This window comes from Siphateles boraxobius, unplaced genomic scaffold (assembly GCF_051911475.1).
Source record: "Siphateles boraxobius isolate OS27281-9 unplaced genomic scaffold, OSU_SipBor_1 71, whole genome shotgun sequence".
NCBI lineage: Eukaryota > Metazoa > Chordata > Actinopteri > Cypriniformes > Leuciscidae > Siphateles > Siphateles boraxobius.
In genome coordinates, this window is record NW_027509199.1 from 102,896 (window position 1) to 122,620 (window position 19,725).

The 19,725-nt window shown below is 37.6% G+C and overlaps 1 protein-coding gene across 2 annotated transcripts in view; it reads right to left on the reverse strand.

Moving 5' to 3' along the window:
* The window catches only part of LOC143724279 (WW domain-containing transcription regulator protein 1-like), a 57,547-nt gene extending 39,213 nt beyond the window's left edge, over positions 1 to 18,334 (reverse strand). For both annotated transcript variants that reach the window (XM_077217256.1, XM_077217255.1), the window contains exon 1: positions 17,568 to 18,334. In XM_077217256.1, coding sequence (XP_077073371.1) covers positions 17,568 to 17,980 — 413 coding nt within the window. In that variant the 5' untranslated portion in view covers positions 17,981 to 18,334. The remainder of the gene's footprint in view (positions 1 to 17,567) is intronic.
* Between the last annotated feature and the right edge of the window lie 1,391 nt (positions 18,335 to 19,725).

Consider the following 19,725-nt stretch of genomic DNA (forward strand, 5'->3'; position numbering starts at 1 on the left):
TGAACGGTACTGTATAATATATTGCTGTGGTGATGCAACAGTGGTACTGTAAACCAAACCACACTATAAAACCTCCACATATACACATTAGGGGTGGGCGATATAGCCTCAAAATTCTATCACGATATTTCAAGAATATTTGCGATAATGATATTTATGACGATATAGACATTTTTTTTGTTGTTGTTGAAAATTTTCTTATTATGTTTATCTCGCCTAAATGTTTGCTCACTCATTGCGTCTTTACAATGTGGTAATTTTGTTGTTAAGAGTTTACACAACTCAAGGAAGCTTGATTTCAATCTTTGAATTAAATGTTAAATGTGTGTAGGTCTAACACCAGTATTCAGAAATACTACAGAAACATAATAAAGTAATCAAATGTAAAATCTTTTAGTTCTGTTTCCTGATTAAATAAAATACATAGGCTAATAATTCTCATTCATTACAATTAAAGCTATCTTTTGTTGTTTTGACGACAACATTAATGACAGACGCATAGCCTATGGCTGCTGTCACTTTTACAGCTAGTGCACGGATCCATTGCTGTTTTCATTATACTGTCTGTCACACTGTCACATGCGTTTTATACATAACCGACTGTGTTTATGAGTATACTTACCAAGACCGGAAGTTTTACACAATTTTGCGTTTTCCCCCCCATTAAAGCGATATAATCCGCGAAAAATAACTCTAGTTTCTCGCGAACTGTACTCTATGTACTCTCAGAGAGTGCGCGAGTAGCTTAATGGATAGTTTAAAACCGCTTGAATGTTTAAACTGATAAGAATTAAGAAGACTTGACAATTATAAACTTTAGTTACGATGCACTGATGGCCCGATTGTGCAAGAGACCATTCAGTCATGTACCGACTCCTAAACGCGCGCGAGAGAAGACGCGCGTCAGCAGCCCCGCTGAACACTCAAGCTGTTTGTGAAATTGCTAAATCGTCATCGGAGGCTGACAGGCTGCTCTCGCGCTCAGACAGGTGTTGTTGTTGTGCGTGCTAGGGAACGTAAATGCGCCATACGTCATCGCGTCGCTATATCATTGATATCGCGATATGACACTTTTTTATCATGTAAAATGTATACCGGTATTATCGTGGACGGTATGATATGGCACACCCCTAACACACATACAGTAGTGGCCAAAGGTGATGTCCAGAGGGGAAATTTGGTTTTAATGACCCTACAATTTCAATTAAATCAACTAATTATTTTATATTTGAGGGAAGAAAAAAAAAACACTAAACTTGATTAAGGTATTTATCTGACAAAATGATTTGGTAAAAAAAGGCACAGTGTTTTGTTTTACTAGGCAAAAAAGAAAAAAAGAAAATAAATGCGGACAGGAAAAGGCTCACATTGACTACAACATAATCAGTTATTATTATTTGCTTGGTTGTTGTTGCATGCGTTTATAATTTATTTGTATGTCAGCCTGACCAAAAATGATGTCCGCACAATTTGTGATTTTTCATTGCGTTATCACAAATAAAACAACTGACTCCAAGAACAAATACGCAATATTACATACAATAATACAAAATGAACACATTTTTAATAATATTTGAATAAAGGGTGAAGATTTAAATTTTCCTAGGACAGACATCACCATTGGCCACTAATGTATGCGTATATAAAATGTTAAATATTCTCATTTGTAAGTGAAATGATGTGTAAAATGTGTAATATGATGTGTAAAAAATAAATAAAAGATAAATAAATAAAAGGGGCCAAAAACTAAATCCTGTAGGAAACACTGATTCCCACAATGCCAAATGTTGCCTCATTTATAAAACAGCAATGAGAGCTGCCATAGATCTCCAACTTTATCCCTAGTTACGGAGTTGATTAGGATCATAGAGCAGTAATGATGGATGAGGCTGTCAGAGCTGCGGTTATGAGTCTGCAATAAGACACTAAGTCTCCGCAGACGTGCGACACACAGCGACACACTGCTCAGCGCTGTACTGGTGTGTGGGATTACTTCACTCAGGTGTCTTTGTGCCTCAAGGATAATCTGTTCAGGCATCGGCCTTCATTGCACAGCTATGCAGCTTTACCTGTTTGACTCTCAACACCTGCTTGATCACACTCACAACGAGCAGGAGACGATTACATCTGCAGAACAACTACAGTTCTGCTGCGCTCACGAAGATTACAGGGTCAATACAACTAGTGCTCAATATACAGCATTTGTGGCATTTTATTTCACAAAGACAAATCATCATTGTTTAATAATCATTTTTATGGTTGTTTTAGGGATTATGTTGTCACTGTCATGGTAACAAAGTTGTAAAACTGGAAATACGTTAACACAGAAAAGATTATTAAGCATTTTTCAAACTTAACACACGTATTGTTTAGTTATGATCTTTCATTCAAAAAATCTGAAAAAATCTAATCTTTCATTGAAGTAAAATAATTGAAAGTGTGTGTATGTGTGTGTGTGATGAGTTTGGAGATCAGAGACCCATTCCTCCATACAGAATCTCTGCTTCAGATTGCCAGATCCATGTCAGGGAACTGGGACGGTCATGGCAGAAGTTTCATTTTGTGCCGTGACACATTTTTGTGTTGATTTTGATGTTTGGTTTGGATCATTGTCGTGATGGAGATCCAACAATGGCCCATTATCAGATTTCTAGATTTCTGTTGGTATTTGCTAGAATCCATGATACCATGCGCCTGAACAAGAGGTCCAGGACCTCCACCAAAAAAATAGGGCCACAACATTAAAGATCCAGCGGTATAGTTAACCGTGGGCATGGGGTACATTTATCCCTGTGTGCATCAAACACATCTAGTGGGTTTGCTGCCAAAAATCATTTTTTGTTTGTTTGGTCTGACCACAGAATCCGGTCGCTTGAAGCTCCAGTCGTGTCTGACAACTGAATACGCTGGAGTTTGATTTTGGAGGAGCGAGGAGGATTTTTCCTGAAACCCTCCCAAACAAATGATGGTGATGTAGCCTAGGGGTTGTTTGATTTTGGGCTTTCTGACCCCAAGACTCACGTAATCTCTGCAATTCTCCATCCTTGGAGAGTCTTAGGCCACTCAAACTTTCCTCCTCGTCGTGCATTCAGACAATATAGACACACGTCCTCTTCCTGGCAGACTCATAACATCTTTAGTTGATTGGAACTTCTTAATTATTGCCCTGATGGTTAAAATGGGGATTTTCAATGCTTTAGCTATTTTCTTACAGCCACTTTCCATTTTGTGAAGCTCACCAATATTTTGCTACACATCAGAACTATATTCTTTGGTTTTACTCATTGTGATGGATTATTAAGGGAATTTGGCTTTTGTGTTTCCTCATATTTATACTCCTGTAAAAAAAAGAAGTCATGGCTGGACAATTTCATGTTCATACTCACCCTGGTGTGCTAATTTTTTTTTAAATATTAATGGGAATATACTTCAGAGATATTTTACTCATAAAAAAATTCTAGGGCTGCCAATAATCGTGGCAAATGTGTTTTGGAGAAAAGCCTTCATTTCATAAAGTGATTTTCCCCCTACTTTCAATTATTTTACTTCAATGAAAGGTTTTTGTTAATTATTTGAATAAAAGATCAAAAAGGAAAAACAATGCAGATTTATTTTTACTGCATCTTTGATCATATTTACCAGGGGTGCCAATAATTCTGAACACAACTGTGTATTATGCTTTAGTATTTTAGTCAAAACATCAAAATAAGTGTACTTCTTTTAAACGCGACAAAAGATTATTAAAGCAATAAGCTAATATGTACTTTAAAGTTAAACTTTAAAAAAGTGCACTTTTTAAGTGTGTTAAGAATCGTATAAAAGAGTCTCTCTTTAAGTGGCCTTTAATTTCATTAATATATTATCTGCAAACAGTTTTCTAAAAACATACTTTTAAGATTTGAAGTACACTACAGGGCGCATTCAATCCAATCAAGCACACTTTCACAAGGGGTGTCTTCATATTTTGTCTCGAGTGTCTCAAGAGACACAATGACCTTGTTACAAATATGCAGGAAAAAAAACTATTTATTCCATTGTCATAAAAAAATCTTTCATGGCTGGAATGCCATAATATTTATGATTAATACATTTTTTCATTCACTTGCCATTGGTAGGTGTGGTAAAAAGCGTTAACGTTGGACCCTGATGCCACCTGACTCAAAACCAGTTTAGAAACTTTGACGGTTGCATGTTAAATGGTCTGTCAAATTCGATTAAACTCAAAGAAAATAAGCCATGGGAACGCTCTCGCTGCTCTTTATGATACAGATTCCTGGGCAGCAGCATAAAGGCATTGCTCTCCTGGAATGTGTATTCTTTGGAGGAGACACTTGGAGCTAATTTGACTCTTTTCTCTTCTCCTCTGGTCATACACCTTCTTGCTGGTGACGTGGAGAGAGGAATGCATGGCCGTCTATTGCGCTGCACAGATCAGACGCATGCCAGACTCTTCGTGAGTGCCTGTCCTGACAGACAATGAGCATCACGCTTAAGCTATCCTTCAGTGAAGTCCCATTAATGCATCACACGAGACGGGGCGACGCTGCTGTGAATCAGGGGCCGGCCCATGCTGATGTGGCCCTCCTCCCCGGGCCCCTGATCGACTCGAAAACAAATGCGACCACACCACCCCCCCCTCGCTGCTGAATGAAACGGCCCTGGTAGAGGAGTGCTGAAAACAATACATCCACATAACTGAGGGAGAGACAAAAACTCAGTGAGAGGGAGGACTCTGTCAACAAGCCCAGAAGGAGGTGGGGCCTATCTTAGCCCCGCCCCCTCGTGGGTGGATACGCCCACAACACAGTGGGTGGTGTTCGGATAGACTCGAACACACACAACACATTTTCCAAAGCTGTCAGCTCATGCAGATGCTTTGCGTCCAATATAACAGGGACTTTGTGACTATAAAAAGACAGACTTTCAGAAATTCTAACTGAATGTAAACAGCTTCTGAACACCAAACGCAAGCAACCATGGTCGTAATGACAGTCACCATAACTTATTCATAATACAATACTTAGCTTATACATAACTTATTTATATCCTGAGAGCAGAATATCACAGAGATATGGCGGTGGGTTCTTACTTACAAAGCTTTGCTAGATAAATGAGACTCTCACCCAGCCAACATTGCATGGGGCTATTAAAGTAGATATGTTTGTCCAAGGGTCGCATGTTGGCCCTGAATTGTTCTCAGTTTGGGCCTTAAATGGGTTTGTCCATGGGTTCAGATGTTTTATTTCAAGACATTTGGCAGGTTTTTGCCCTTTAAACACTCTTGTGTGTAGGACTAAGTTCTTAAGCATCTCAATGCAAGCCTCCATTGTTAATTTCAAAATGTCATTTTAGAGCTAGTAACAGAAACTTGACCCACTGACTAGTGCAGTTAATATGAGAGAGAAAGAGAGAGAGAGAGAGAGAGAGAGAGAGAGAGAGAAGAGATTGATTGATTGATTGACACTGTGTGTCTCTCAACAGTGTTCGCCAGCAGTGTCTCTACTAATAGCGAAGCTGTAAGTTTAACTGCTTCAAAAACAGCCATTTTACTAAACCGATATTGAGAAATGTAATGTAGCTTTTTATATGCAAATCTATTTCATTGATAAAGTCCCACTTATAGATTTGCATATAAAAAGTTACATTACATACACATTACACTACATATAAAAAGTTACAAGAAGTTTCTGAGTGCATATGTTTCCGTCTCCGAGTTTGTGTCTGTACTGTATGTGTGTGGGAGAGAGACCGGAAGAAACAAAGCATAAAACATGTGTTTTATTTTGTGTGAAAAACATGGAAATATGTTGTCATTTTACCCTATTGTTTGATATATTTATTTGCTTGGTCGGTGTCTGTGGCTTGGTCAGGATCTTTGAAATAAATGAAATCATTTGACGAAGTGATATGGAATCGTAATGCGGTCAAGACCTGCCAGGAACTACTTTAGCTGGAATTAATATGCAATCAAGTATCTAATATTATTTCAACATATTATTTCCACAATAAGTACTCTTTTTAGAAGTATGCTAAAGTGTATAGGGTTTAGAAGTATAAAGGGTATAGAAGAGAGTACGAACCAGAGGTCATGTTAGACTTTCACACTGCCGTCATTTTTATGGACATGATCGTAAACATTCTGTCATAATCTAACTATTAGCCTACCCACCATTTTCATTTTCATATTTGAATGATTATAAGGCATATAATAGCTTCTGTTTTCGTTCATATTTTCATTACAAACTTACAGGACAAGCTATAGGGTAGGCCTATGTTATATTATGAAATATTATTTCTTTTATTATGAATATTATTATATTCTTTTATTATGAAGAAACTTATTAAGAAACTTAATTATGTAAGTGTAAGTATTATGGCTGCTCAACTGTGATTGACACCTTCAGATTTGTCCGTCACTGCTCAAATAAACTCTGTCAATGACGGAAAGTTTTCGGTTAACGTGACTTCTGGTATAAACATTGCTAGACATCTGCTTTTGTCTTCCACAGTTTGGAATGTCACATGGGTGACTAACTAATGTGAAATATTGTAAGAAAAATATTTTTTTGTGTGTAATATAAGAAGTTTTGAGTGTCTACGCTGAGAACTGTGATTGCAGCTCAAGCAAAGATTTACAGGGATTTTCTGCTCTTATGGAAAGACACCGTCAGACAGCAGGTGTCAAAACTATAAACTTTAGTTTTTTTTAGGTACGTAATTCTTATTTGCCTTGTATTTCTTCTGAAATGCTCTTTGAAGTGCGTACCGTGTGTTTATTGTTTTTACTGTGCCCAGAGCGTCCCTCCAGCCATTATTCTCACGGACAAAAGGAAATGAGCAGCTCCATATCCTGCAGACAGAGCCATCGCTTTCAACTGCTTATTGGAAAGGGGGAGCGGAGACGAGGAAAACACTGGAAAATACCTCTCAGAGGGCAACAGTGCACTCAGACATAACATCCACGCCGAAACAATCACGGATAAGCACTACTAAAACACTTCAAGCGTAAAAGTAGAGGAATGGCTACAATAATAATTCAAAATCCTCTCAGGGAAACGGAATAAAATACAGGTTTTAAAATTGTGTGCTAATGATAAGAAAATATTTTTTTGGGGTGAACCATTCCTTTAAGTATGAGCAATAGTAAAAGTGGCGTTTGCCTTAGCAAGCAACACTACTGAAGAAACGGAAAACAGCTTTTGGGGCCGTAGTTTAGGTCACTATCTGTGAACTGACTGAGATATGAGGGCCGTGTGCACCGAAATCTCCCATCCTCCCCTGCTAAAGGGTTACAGATGTCTTCCCAGAAGGGGATGTCTGTTGACGGTCAGCAACACTGTGTACAAGAGCCACTGAAGGGCTACAAACCTGCTGCTTTATTTAAACGTCGTAAAACACTTTGGCATTGAGCTCAGAGGAGCGGCACTGTACACAAAGCAGTCTCTGTCCAAACACTTCCAGCCTCTATCTGGCATTAAACGCAAAATAAAACGCATCTGGATGATCGACTGATCTGTGCAGAAGAGCCTAGTTAAGTTAGTCACTTTCTTTGCTCTCTTGCCAGGCGAAATTTAATAAAATTAAAGCCCTGACTGCAGAAATACTCTCTTATCTATTTGATAAGACCGTCCATGGAGGGAATCAACCATTTAAAGAGGTTCTTTGTTTTCAAATGTTTAAAGTGATGGCATCGTGGCGTAAGTTACGTCTCTGCATCACTAAAAAAGGTAAATAAGCCTCTTCACCCTGAATGTGTTAACACATTAGTGAAATTTCATAGGCAAGAAAGGTCTGTTGTCTGTCGTCAATAGTGTAGAGAAGTATGAAGCTCACACACAACTCGCTTTCAAACCAAGCAGCTTTCTTTTGGTCAACTTGAACCTGTTGTGAAATCTGCGCGGGGAAATCTTTTAAAATGAACAACTGCATGGATTTCTATTGAAATGACTGGATTTCGCCCACAAGAACAAAGACGTGAACGCTTGTTGTAAATAGTTCCCGTGTGTTCTTGCACCTTCAAATGAAACTTGAACAGGTTATTACTCACACAACTAGCTATAAACATGTCAACAATGTATTTTAACTACTTCAGCTAGATTCTCCTCACACTGTAGTTGACCTTTTTAGAGGACACGAACATCCACAATAGTGTTCCAAGTGATAATATGGAGATTGTGTCAAATAATTTGAGTACTTGTGTTGCTTTATGAATTGCATAACACATTTTGGAATAGAACGATGTAAAATCAAGCTTTTTCGGCATGAAAATGCGATTTCCGCAAGTCATTTGCCTGTTCAGACCGAATGTGAAATAAACGGCGGATGGGCTGAATAAAAATGCAATCTTACTCTCTGACAGTAGGTGGCGCTTATAGAAAAGTAGACGTACAGAGATATATTTCATTCATTCAAATTTCCATTTCTGACAGCCTGTTCACACAAAGTGACAATTATTGTGTGTGACAAACATTTTACTTTGCAAGACTGCACCTGTTCACACTGAAACACGTGGCATCAATGTACCTGTTATTTTACAGATAGTTCTTCTAATCACTTTTCCAACCCAAATTAAACTGGTCAACCAATAAGCTTTGCACTTTTGCTCACATGCTGTTGAATAAAATTTTGACTTGATTGCAATCACAAACTATTTTGTTAAGCTACAGTGAATAGCAGAGGAAGAGTTTGAAACTTATTCTCTGTACTCTTGTATTTGGTGTTGTTTGATAAAAGCACCATTGCGAAAAGACACAAATACATTTGAAACCATGTAAACTGTTTGACTTCCTGTCTTCTCTTAGAAAAGAGGGTGTGAGAAATAGAAAGTTGCGCAGTGTTTTGTAGGGCTGTAGCGATACACTGATCTCACGATACGATACAATATTCGGCTGACGATACGATATATATCACGATATTCAGCCAATGATACGATTCGATATGATTAGATACACTTACATCATTTTCTGAAAGATTTAAAGGGGACAGAGTGATTTTGGTGACATCTTGTGAGTCTTCCATTTACTTGGAATGAATTAATTGAACTGAAAACATCAATTACACAATATATGTCTCTGACTGGACAGAGAGTACAGCTTGCAAATGCTCGACAAAATGAATCAAATATGTGTTGAGAAAATTAGTTCTATTTATTGAAACACAACTGTGCAAACTGTAGCTTACAAGCCTTTGAAAAGTAAATAAAGTGCAGTATTGCAATTAACAATGGAGAGTTAAAAAGTGCAGCAAGTGGCCTGTTCTGAACAGTTTCTTTGCACTGCATTTTCTTTGACAGCTTTTTTAGCTTGACACTGAACATGTGACATATGCTTCAGTTGTGCGCGAGGTCCAGCCGTCGCACGTCAGGGAAACTCTCTCCGCGCTGGCCAGGGAGGCGTTGACGTGTGCTCTTGTCTGAGTGTACAGCCTGGAAATGCAAACCTTGATGAGGTGTTCGCGGCTTGGAACAGGATAGCGGGGCTCCATTGCGTTCACCATGCGCCTAAAGCCGGCGTTTTCCACTACCGAATATGATTTTTTTTACATTTTTCTTTTTTTACTAAGCCTATTTAAAATCATATTTGATTGCAGAGCGCCGTAGCGCATTCGCGCAGCACTACCTCTCTCTCTCTCTCTCTCTCACACACCAATCCGTACCTCGCGCACTTTCTCACTCACGGAACACCGCTGCACAAATCTTTCCAACACAGCGCTGTCAATTTCGGAGACACAGCTTTTAAAAAAGCTACTAGCCAGCATGCAATGAGCCTAGCCAACAAGGAGAGCTAAGTTATTGTTTGAATACAGCTGGATTTTCGTCAATATCGATGCACGCGCGCAGCTGGCCACTAGCGGCAGGTTGACCAAATCACTCTTCATGCAACGCGAACAGGGGTTAACACGGAGGATTTGAATGGGACTTATGTACCGATACTCGCGGCCTAAAAAAATCGATACTTTCTTGGGAAAAAAATATCGATTTATATCGCAGAATCGATAAAATCGCTCAGCCCTAGTGTTTTGTTAGATTGGGTAATTCTGCTTTTCTATAAACGCCACCTACTGTCAGTGCGTAACTTTGCATTTTCAGTCAGTTTGTTATTTTTTACGCATTTGTCTGAACAGAAAAATGGCATATGAAAAAGAATCTGACTGAATTTTTTATACCAACTTCCACATTGGTCTGACCAGGCCAAGTCCATAAAAAAAGAAAAAATGTTGTGAACGTTCATATTATTCTAAAGTGCTTTAACAAAAGTTCGTTCTTATTAAGATGTTAATCGCATCTAATTTTCACACCAAACTTTAGCCTTGGAGTGAACAGGCCTTCAGAGCGTGCAGAAACACATACTGTGTACTGTCTTTATAAACAGTCAGAAAAGATCATGCTTCAAACAAAGGCAGAAGAACACAGTCTAGTCCTGAGGACCATAAATAACAGATGTTTTTATGTATTGGATACGTGTGTGAGCGCAGAAGCCCCATCAGCTGCTGCCGTGTGTGAAGCGCAGATCCAGTGTTATTGTAGACGTCAACCAGCTTACTGAGCACTTCATAACACTGGCCTTTGTCTGAAAACACCACAATACCACCGACTGTTTCAATGGAGCACCATGTGATTGAGTTACTAAGTTACAAATAAAACGCATTATAACACAGAGTGTAGTATGTGTAAAAGGCTAATTACATTTTCTGCATAAAACATGAGTGCTGCATGTTGCTGGGGTGTTTTGAGTGGGTTCCAGTTGTGAGGTGGTTACTTCATAGTCCAAGTCAACTTTTATGAAAAGTGGACACTTTAGCGTACTTATTACGAGGGATGCATCGATAAAAAGAATTTGGTCAATACTGATATTTCTTTAAATATTTGAAAGCGGATAACCGATATATTGTCTGATAAATCTAAATCCAGATTTTTAAATAATATTTTAGAGCCTGATTAAAAAAACACCATTCACCATTGAATCCATGCCCCGAACACACAATTATGTTCTCATGATTGATGATGTTTAATGTAGCCGATATGACAGACTTGCGCTGCACATGTTGCCTTTTCCTGTATTTAGTGATTTCAATCATATTTCAAGCAGTTCAAAAGCATCACTCTGAACAGTGCACATCTGAAGTGTTAATATATCGGCCAAATCTTCTTATCATGCCGATAACGATAACATTAAAAAATTAACATTTATCGGCCGATACCGATATAGTGGCTGATATATCGTGCATCCCTACTTATTACAGCAATGACATACTTTAGAAGAATGTATTTCAGACACATAACTGCATGTTAATTGCAATTCAATTAAAATGTATTATAGTTTAAATTTATATTACATAAAACTTGAGAGTGTTTTTTACCAACTTAAGTAGGACTCTTTCTCTTTATATGTAATTTCATAATTCTGTCTGTGAAATGTTGTTAAAGTTACTGATGAATGTACTGACAAGCCTACTTTAACGTCATTTCCATTGAAAATTGTAAGTTGTGTATTTAACTTAATCTGTAATTACACATTTGTAATGAGGGAGTTGCAATTAAGCACATTTAAAATATATTAACATCAAATGTAATATCTAATAACACCACAGTTAAAATTAAAAGCGAGTACAAAATGAGTGTACGACTTTAAAGCATGAGAAAAGATCATTAAAACAATGATTTAAAATGTATTTTAAAGTAAATCTTTCAATGTGACTGCAGCAAAGTGCACTTTTTAAAAGTGTACTTAAGTGTGTTAAGAAAAATAGTCATGAAGGTTTGCTCTGTAAGTACACTTAATATTATACTATCTAACATTAAAGTTTTGAAAAATATATACTTTAAAGATTTGAAGTAATACACAAGTGTACATTCAATATAGTTAAGTGCACTTCTTTCTCATGAGGGAAAGATGCCCATCTCAGAAGTCTTCATGACGTTCTGTATAAAAACTGTAAGTTTGATCACTCAGATAAGAATTTTGTGATGTATCATTCATCATTTATTTTGCTAGAATCCAGCCAGTAAAGATAATATTCGTTATGCTGATGTCCAGATACTAAAAATGTCCTTTAAATCTAGATGTGTCTGAGTGAACTGACATTTCACTGCAGTTAGAGACTCATTTGTTTACAGCAGACAAGTTTATAAAGTCTCTTTTATCTTCATTTATTTATTTCAGTTCTGCCCATCTCTACAAAGACACTGGTGTTCAGCGCTCAAAACACACCATTTCCTTCCAGTTTAATAGCTTTTATACAGTTTATATCAGCGAGTCACGCAAGGCCCTGAAGTGTTTCTGGAAAAAAATCAGTGCTACAAAGAGACTTTTGTGTTTGTATGGCAGCTTTCGGCGGAGAAGAAAGAGCCAGCATCAGACGACTGGATCTTCAAGCCTCGGACTCACGCGCCGGACAGGAAAACCCTCCGGCCTCGAGCGGCTCCCGTCCCGTGCCACGAGAGTCCACTCTCAGTCTCCAGGAACCCATCTGTTGCATTTAATGGCATCTTTGGTACACATTTCCTGCAGACTGGGCCCAGACCTAACTCTGCTAACAGCTCCAGTGTAAAGTAGAGCTGAGATTCAGACGTTACCTCTGCTTGACACAGCACATCTGGACTTCAATAACGGCAGAAGGGGATTGTGTTTAATAAACCAACCAGTTGCTACAGCAGAAGCGTTTAGTTTACAGATTGAGTTGGATCGAGCGAAATGTTCCTCCCGCTCATTTCAAACGCTTCTACAGCGACTATTATACATCACACCCACTGCTATGAGTTTATTTACAGCAATATCAGCGTCATCGGCCAGCCAGATCAAACGCTAGACAAACTCCTAATCATTACCTCAGCGTGTTATTTAAAGACCCGCTGGGTTTAAAGACGCGCAGCTTTGTTTGATGCGTTGACGTGATTTCCACTGAAACAGGAAGCTGAGGTGAGTTTCCCTCACACTGCGAGTCGTACTTGACGGCAGCGAATCAGAGCGCGGATGATGCGCTGGATTCAATAGTAGAGCTGTGAATAAATTCTACCCATTTCATTTTTAACCAACGTACAGTTGGAAAATGGGATAAAACTCGAGCGTTTGAGCAACCGAACACACACACTCCCACCCATATTGCTCCGTGACGTGTCAACGCACGCATCGGCCAGGTGCTGTTTATAGCAGAGGGGGCGGAGCTTTAGATTCTAAAGAGCATTTGATTGGACTGAAGATGTGATGAGAAGCTGAAGTCCGCGGTGATGTCATAAAAATCCCTGATCTATTTTAGCGGAAGTGAGAGACTCAATGCGGATGTTGTCATTATTTTGAAACACACCAGCTTATTCATAACCTTAAGGCTAACATATTCATTCTAAAAGCTAAAAAGCTTAAGTTATGGTTTCAGGGGGTCTTTAAGTCTATCTGTTATGTGCCATTTTCATTTACATGGGTCAATCTCACCAAACCTGTCAAGAACATGGATAAATTCCACTCCAAAAAAATTAAATTAAAAGAATTATAGTTATTAGAGATTAAATGAGATTTAAAAAAATAAATATTGGTGCAGAAATAACATTTTGGGTGAAGAAGGCATGTTTCCATTTAAAGTTGCAAATTTAACTTGGCATAAAACATTTGTGAATAAGGCAGCGTTTCCTTCCAATGTGTTCAAGAGAACACAATCGTCAATTCCTGGGAAACGGAACAAAATATCAGTAATAAAACAGTAAGTTTTCTCTTTTCCCTCCATCATAAACGAGTGTGTCTCAGAGCGTCAGACGAAACTCAATAAACGCTGTCATGATCTCTAGCGTTGGGATGCTGGTGTTTGTGAACACACTCGTGTGAGACGCTTCTGGAGGGAATTAAACCAAATCATTCTGATCACACACTTCGACTCCGGCGTTTCAGAAACACCAAACCAACATCTGAGATGCTGCGATGTGATTGGTCCCTATTTTATTCTATGAAATTTTTTTTAAAAGTCTTTTGTTTTGAGGGGATACTATGTGCTGCAGGGAGGTTTTCTGACATCATGTATCTCTCATGAATCCAGGATTCCAGGCAAAGAAAGCAAGTATTACAGAAAGATGTGAGCTGGCAGTGATAACTTATTCACAGCTTATCTTCAACATAATGGAGGAAACTGGCCAGCAAAAAGCCTGAAGGGAAGACATTCTCCTGCTTTGCATGGCATCAAAAGAAAGCATAATTACAGACTTAAATTCTTTCGCCTCACTTCACTTTAGATCAAAGCTGCGTTGGTGTATTTGTTTTAGAGCAATAACGGTAAAAAAATAAACCACATGCTGAAAGATCCTTTATTTTCTCCCTGTATAGTGAAGTTGGGCAAAGAAACAGTTAACAAATAGTTAAAGTCTCCCTGTAGTCAATAATTTTATCTCTTAAAACTCTTTGATCACCAAAATTACATATTTAAAAGTTTTCTTCCTTTCAAAAATAAACTATTCACGCCTTAAAATATATTGAATGTAACTCGACACCCTTGCCTCATTTAGTATATGCGGTTCTATGAATATGCAAATGAGCCCCGCCTCCACTCACTTACTCAGTTTAGAGATCCACTCGTTGACGATCACACGTTGATCTGATTGGTTACAAGGTAGTTTGTGATGTCAGAAACACCAGCGATTTCAAACCGTGTTTTTGAGACTGTCTTTAGTTCACTGCAGTTTTAAGCAGAAAATACTCAGCAATGCTGTCGACTTATGAATTTACACATGGTTTGTCTTATAGAATATTAAAAACTCCACATAGACACATTAACAACATTAAAAGCTGTATTTCACCACAGGGGGACTTTAACCGTTCTAGAATTTGCACACTTATTTTTTTCCCAGTATTTTTTAATGACTATTTTCCACGAATAGACTGTGAAGTAAATCTTTTTTAATTAAATTAGTTTGATTGGTGCTGATACTCAAAACTGTATGAGAAAACTAGCAAGTTAGTGTCATTTCGTATGAATTTGTACTATACAATTACAAAAAATAAAATAAAAAGTAAGACCGTCAGTGGGACGTAAGCAGATCGTACGAAAAAGTACATGATATGTACGAATTTCATACGAATTAGCCACCAACTCAGCAAAATGTTCAATAGTTACGAGATTTGGTTATAGAAATGTGCTGCTTCTCTTTACTATCAAACAACAAACTCAATAATCTCTGCACTGAGACGTTCAAGCTGTAGCGTCTTGAATTGCAAGTCGTAACAAAGATATCCAGAAAAATGTTTAGGCAGAAATAAGGGGGGTCATGTGACGCTGGAAAGAGATACGCGTTCCCTAATAGTGGGGGTGAACGACAACCAACAGCTGCAACAATCCAGAGAAGAAGAAGACATATCAGTCTCTCACACTGACAACAATGCTCACGTCCCGAGCCTCAACACATCATCTGTGAAGCTGCACATGTACTGACACTCACAGTTCAGACGCTCATCACCCACAGGTTGGATTGGTGTAATTGCAGGGTGTGTGTGTGTGTGTGTGTGTCTGTCTGTCCGCTCACTGAATGTGTGGCAAGCCCTGGCACGCTTTATCACGAGTCTCACACAGAGTTTCAGGTGAAACACAGACGGAAACTCAGAGAGAAGAGCCCAACACTATCTGAAGTCATTTGTAAGTCGCTTTGGATAAAAGTGTCTGCTAATCAGAGCATCTAAAGTTACGTAACCGCATTTATACGTATTTCCAAATTTCTAATCTTTAAACTTCAGTGAATGTATCACGGTTTCTACAAAAATATGAAGCAGCACAACTGTTTTCAACACTGATAATAATCATAAATGTTTCTTGAGCAAGAATGAATCATATTATACTGATTTCTGAAGGATCATGTGACACTGAAGACTGGAGTAATGCTGAAAATAGAGATTTGATCACAGGAATAAATTACACTTTACTATATATTCACATAGAAAACAGATATTTTAAATTGTAATAATATTTCACAATATTACTGTTTTTAATGTATTTTTAATCAAATAGATGCAGCCTTAGTGAGCAGAAGAGACTTCTTTCAAAAACGTAAAATAAAAAAAACTTAATTACACCACACTTTTGACCGGTTTTGTATATAAACCCAAAAATGGCTTGCATACAGCAATGAAAAATGCTAAATGCGAATAAAAAAGTACTAACCATTGCAATAGAATCAGTCACTTGGTAATACGGCTAATACTCAGGGCCAATCTGCTGTAATTTATGCATTTACAAAACTGTCAATATTCCTCTTCAGCATATGTCATATTATTTTGGGCCTACGCACAGTTAATAGTATACATGTCTTGTTTATTTTGCCACATTGTTTCCAGTGTAAAATCTGGATGCTAAGGCAAAAGCAATGGAGAAGCACTGATTTAACAGCCATAAATCCACAAACAGGACCAATACAACACAGAGAACAGACGAACACGACTATTGGAGGACAGAGGAGGCTTACTAACTGTTTTAACATGTAGGTGAGAATTGATGTTGCTCTCTAGTGTCAGCAAATAAGATTTAGACGCATTAAAGCGTGTTTGTCTCCTGAACACGGTGTGATCCTGAGTTAATCTCAGCGAGTCGACGTCCCACCGGGCCGATCACAGCCCTGCTGACTGAATCAGATAAGACCAGTGTCCCCAGGGCCACAGAAGAATAGCTGTCTCATTCCTGAAGAGACGCAAGTCAAAACACACATTTACATTGAGACACACTGAGATATGCTAAACACATCCTTATCAAGGTGAGAAAAGGCCTTGATCATAGGCTTGCAGTGTGAAGCATGCGTTACACACGACAGTATACGCAGGACCGGGTGTTTTTGTCTTTCTGATCCACGCCCAGATACCGTTGTGTGTGTTTCAGACCCACGCCTTCAGCATTAGTGTGTTCACAGGTCAAAATGAAAGCTTGAACGCGACTGCAGAGATTTCACCAGTGTGAACGCGCGCACTGATGCGGATCAGAAACCGGTTTAGAGATCACAACCTATTGCCCTTTAAATGACACACAGTGATGATGTTTCGAGATGAATCATCAACATCAAATGTAAATAAAGTGAAATTGAGCAATTTTATAAATAAACCAAGTAAATGAAGTACTTGGTTTTTTTTATAAAATTGCAATTTTGCCTTTATTTTGAAATTGTAACCCCCCAACAGTTGTGTTTATCCATATTTGACAATTGAAACAACCCATATTTTTTGTGTATGGTAATATATATATATACTTCATTTACTTGGTTTATTTATAAAATTGTTATATTAACATTTGTTGTGGATATGGATAAACACAACTGTTTGTAAAATGTTTTAAATATTACTTAAAATATTTGACCGTTGAAACAACCCAGTATTTTGGTACTTCGTTTATTTATAAAATTGCTTTATATCACTTTATTTACATTTGGGTTTGCTCTAGAAACATCATCACTGTTGTTGTTTTGATTTTTTTCTCAAACATGAGTTGAAACAACCCAGTATTTTTTTGTTTTGTTTTTTTGAGTGTAACGTTAACTGATTTATGTGTCAGTTAATGTAAACTGTGTGTGCTGGAATCTCGTGAGAGCCGTGAATAATTAATATGGCACTCACTTGAGAAAGTACTTCTGTCCGTTGGGGGTGTAGGCCATCTCCCAGCCCGGGGGTAGCGGCAGCTCCTCGGCCACGTCGAAGGACTGGTGTCGGATGTGCGAGTGGTGTCGAGCGGGGTTCGGGACGCCCAGCGCGCCCGCGGGCAGCTGCAGCGACGCCGGGGAGGAGTGCGAGCGGACATGCGTCGCCTGGAGCCGCGGGGGGAGGCCGCCCGAGTCCGTGCTGGACTGCCGAGAGTGCGAGCCCGAGTCCGGCTCCTTGAAGAACGACTCGGGCAGATGCTTGTTCCTCCAGGAGCTGCTGATCTTGGGGTTCATGACGGAGTTGAAGAGAGCCTCCAGGTCCGTGTCAAGGTCTTTGGCGACATGGATGACCTGCTGGCCCGGTAACGGCTGGAGAGGGTTGCCGCTCATCGTGTGTCAAACAATAACAAACAAGCCGAAGTTATTCGATTAAAAATGGCCCGTGAAAATCCTGTAGGAACTTCTTTGGTTAGGCCTGCTTTTTTTCTTTTCTTTTCTTTCTTTGGTAAAAGTTGTTTCGCTCGACTTTAAAAGCTTTTAAAAGTCATTAAAAAAGTTGTCATAAAGCTAAAGGAGTGTATGTCATGTTGTCCCGCATTAAGTTTTTTTCCCCGGAGATTATTCCTCCTGCGCTCCGTAACTTTCCTGCGTCCGCTGGCGGAGTTTCTGTCCCGATGGAAAGTTTGTAAACTCAAGCTTTTCTCTCTCTCTCTCTCTCTCTCTCTCTCTCTCTCTCTCTCTCTCTCTCTCTCTCTCTCTCTCCGCGAATCCTGTATCAGCTCATGAATATTCAACGACTCTGGAACTCATGAATATTTAATTATCACTGTATCGTTCATAACAGAAACAATGGACTATAAATGGATTATGAAATTAACAACTCCACAAATAAACTCTTTTTTTAATTGTATTGTTGCTATTGAATGATATTCGAAACCAGCTTTTTAGTTATTTATTTATTTTTTAAAAAGTATCATAATTATCTAAATATTTTATTGTAATCCATTAAATTCGTTTATAATTTCAATGTACTGCTTTTCTACTATGTTATATTAAAAATGTAAATATATGTATTAATATTATATGTTAAATATTAATCATATGTTTTAATTAAATTTTAAACAACACACTGGGTATAAATAATACATAAGTTTATTATAAATTCGACATATTATGCATTTAATCATCAACTTGTTAGTTCAAAGCAATTTAAAATATTACAAAACACCTAACATTTTTATCCGGAATTCCCAAATACAATGTATTCAATATTGTAATGTGTTAATGTATGTTATTTAATCTATTAACTCATACCTTAAATAATTTGTGTTATTGTATTAAATTGCATGTGTTTTTAATGAGTGAAGTGATAATGAAGCTGAAATAAAATCAAATATTATGCCTTGGCAAAAAAAATATACCTTAGCAACTTATAATATAAGTTAAAGTGCTGAAGTTACTAAAACTGAAATAAAAATAAAGCAAAATAGAAAGCACATGAAAATCGAATAAAAATGACTGAAGAACATAAAATAAATTAAAACATATAAAATATTTAAAATAAATAAATAAAATGTTTATAATTTTGAATAGAAAAAATATTAAAGTTTATTGAACAAATTATTTAATTTGTTTTTGTAATTATAATGTTTATTAGTAATAACAATGTTTTTATTGCATTGTCACATTCAGTAATGTATTAAATAATGTAATAACTAATGTGATATACTTAATGTATAAGTTATATAATGTATTAAATATTTTGTGTTACAATAATAATACTTTTATTTATAGGTTTCTTTTAGAACACGCATAAAGCAGTAATAAAGTCAATAACAATTAATCAATCAAAATTAATTTGATTCAAATTAATAAAAGCTATTCGAAACCAATGAGTTTTAAACTGGGAAATAGAATAGAACTAGTGATTATTCCATTATTCCGGTGCAGAACCACTGAAAACCCTCATGCAATTGCTTTTTTTTTGTTTGTTTGTTTCTGAATAATGACAGAAGTGATATTCTTTCAAGGATGAAGACTATAGAAAATTCATATTTCCACCGCTTGCTAGTGTTTTATGCTGTGGAGTCATGGGTGCTGTTGAGGGATGTTGTCATTTGCAGATTGCAGGCTAA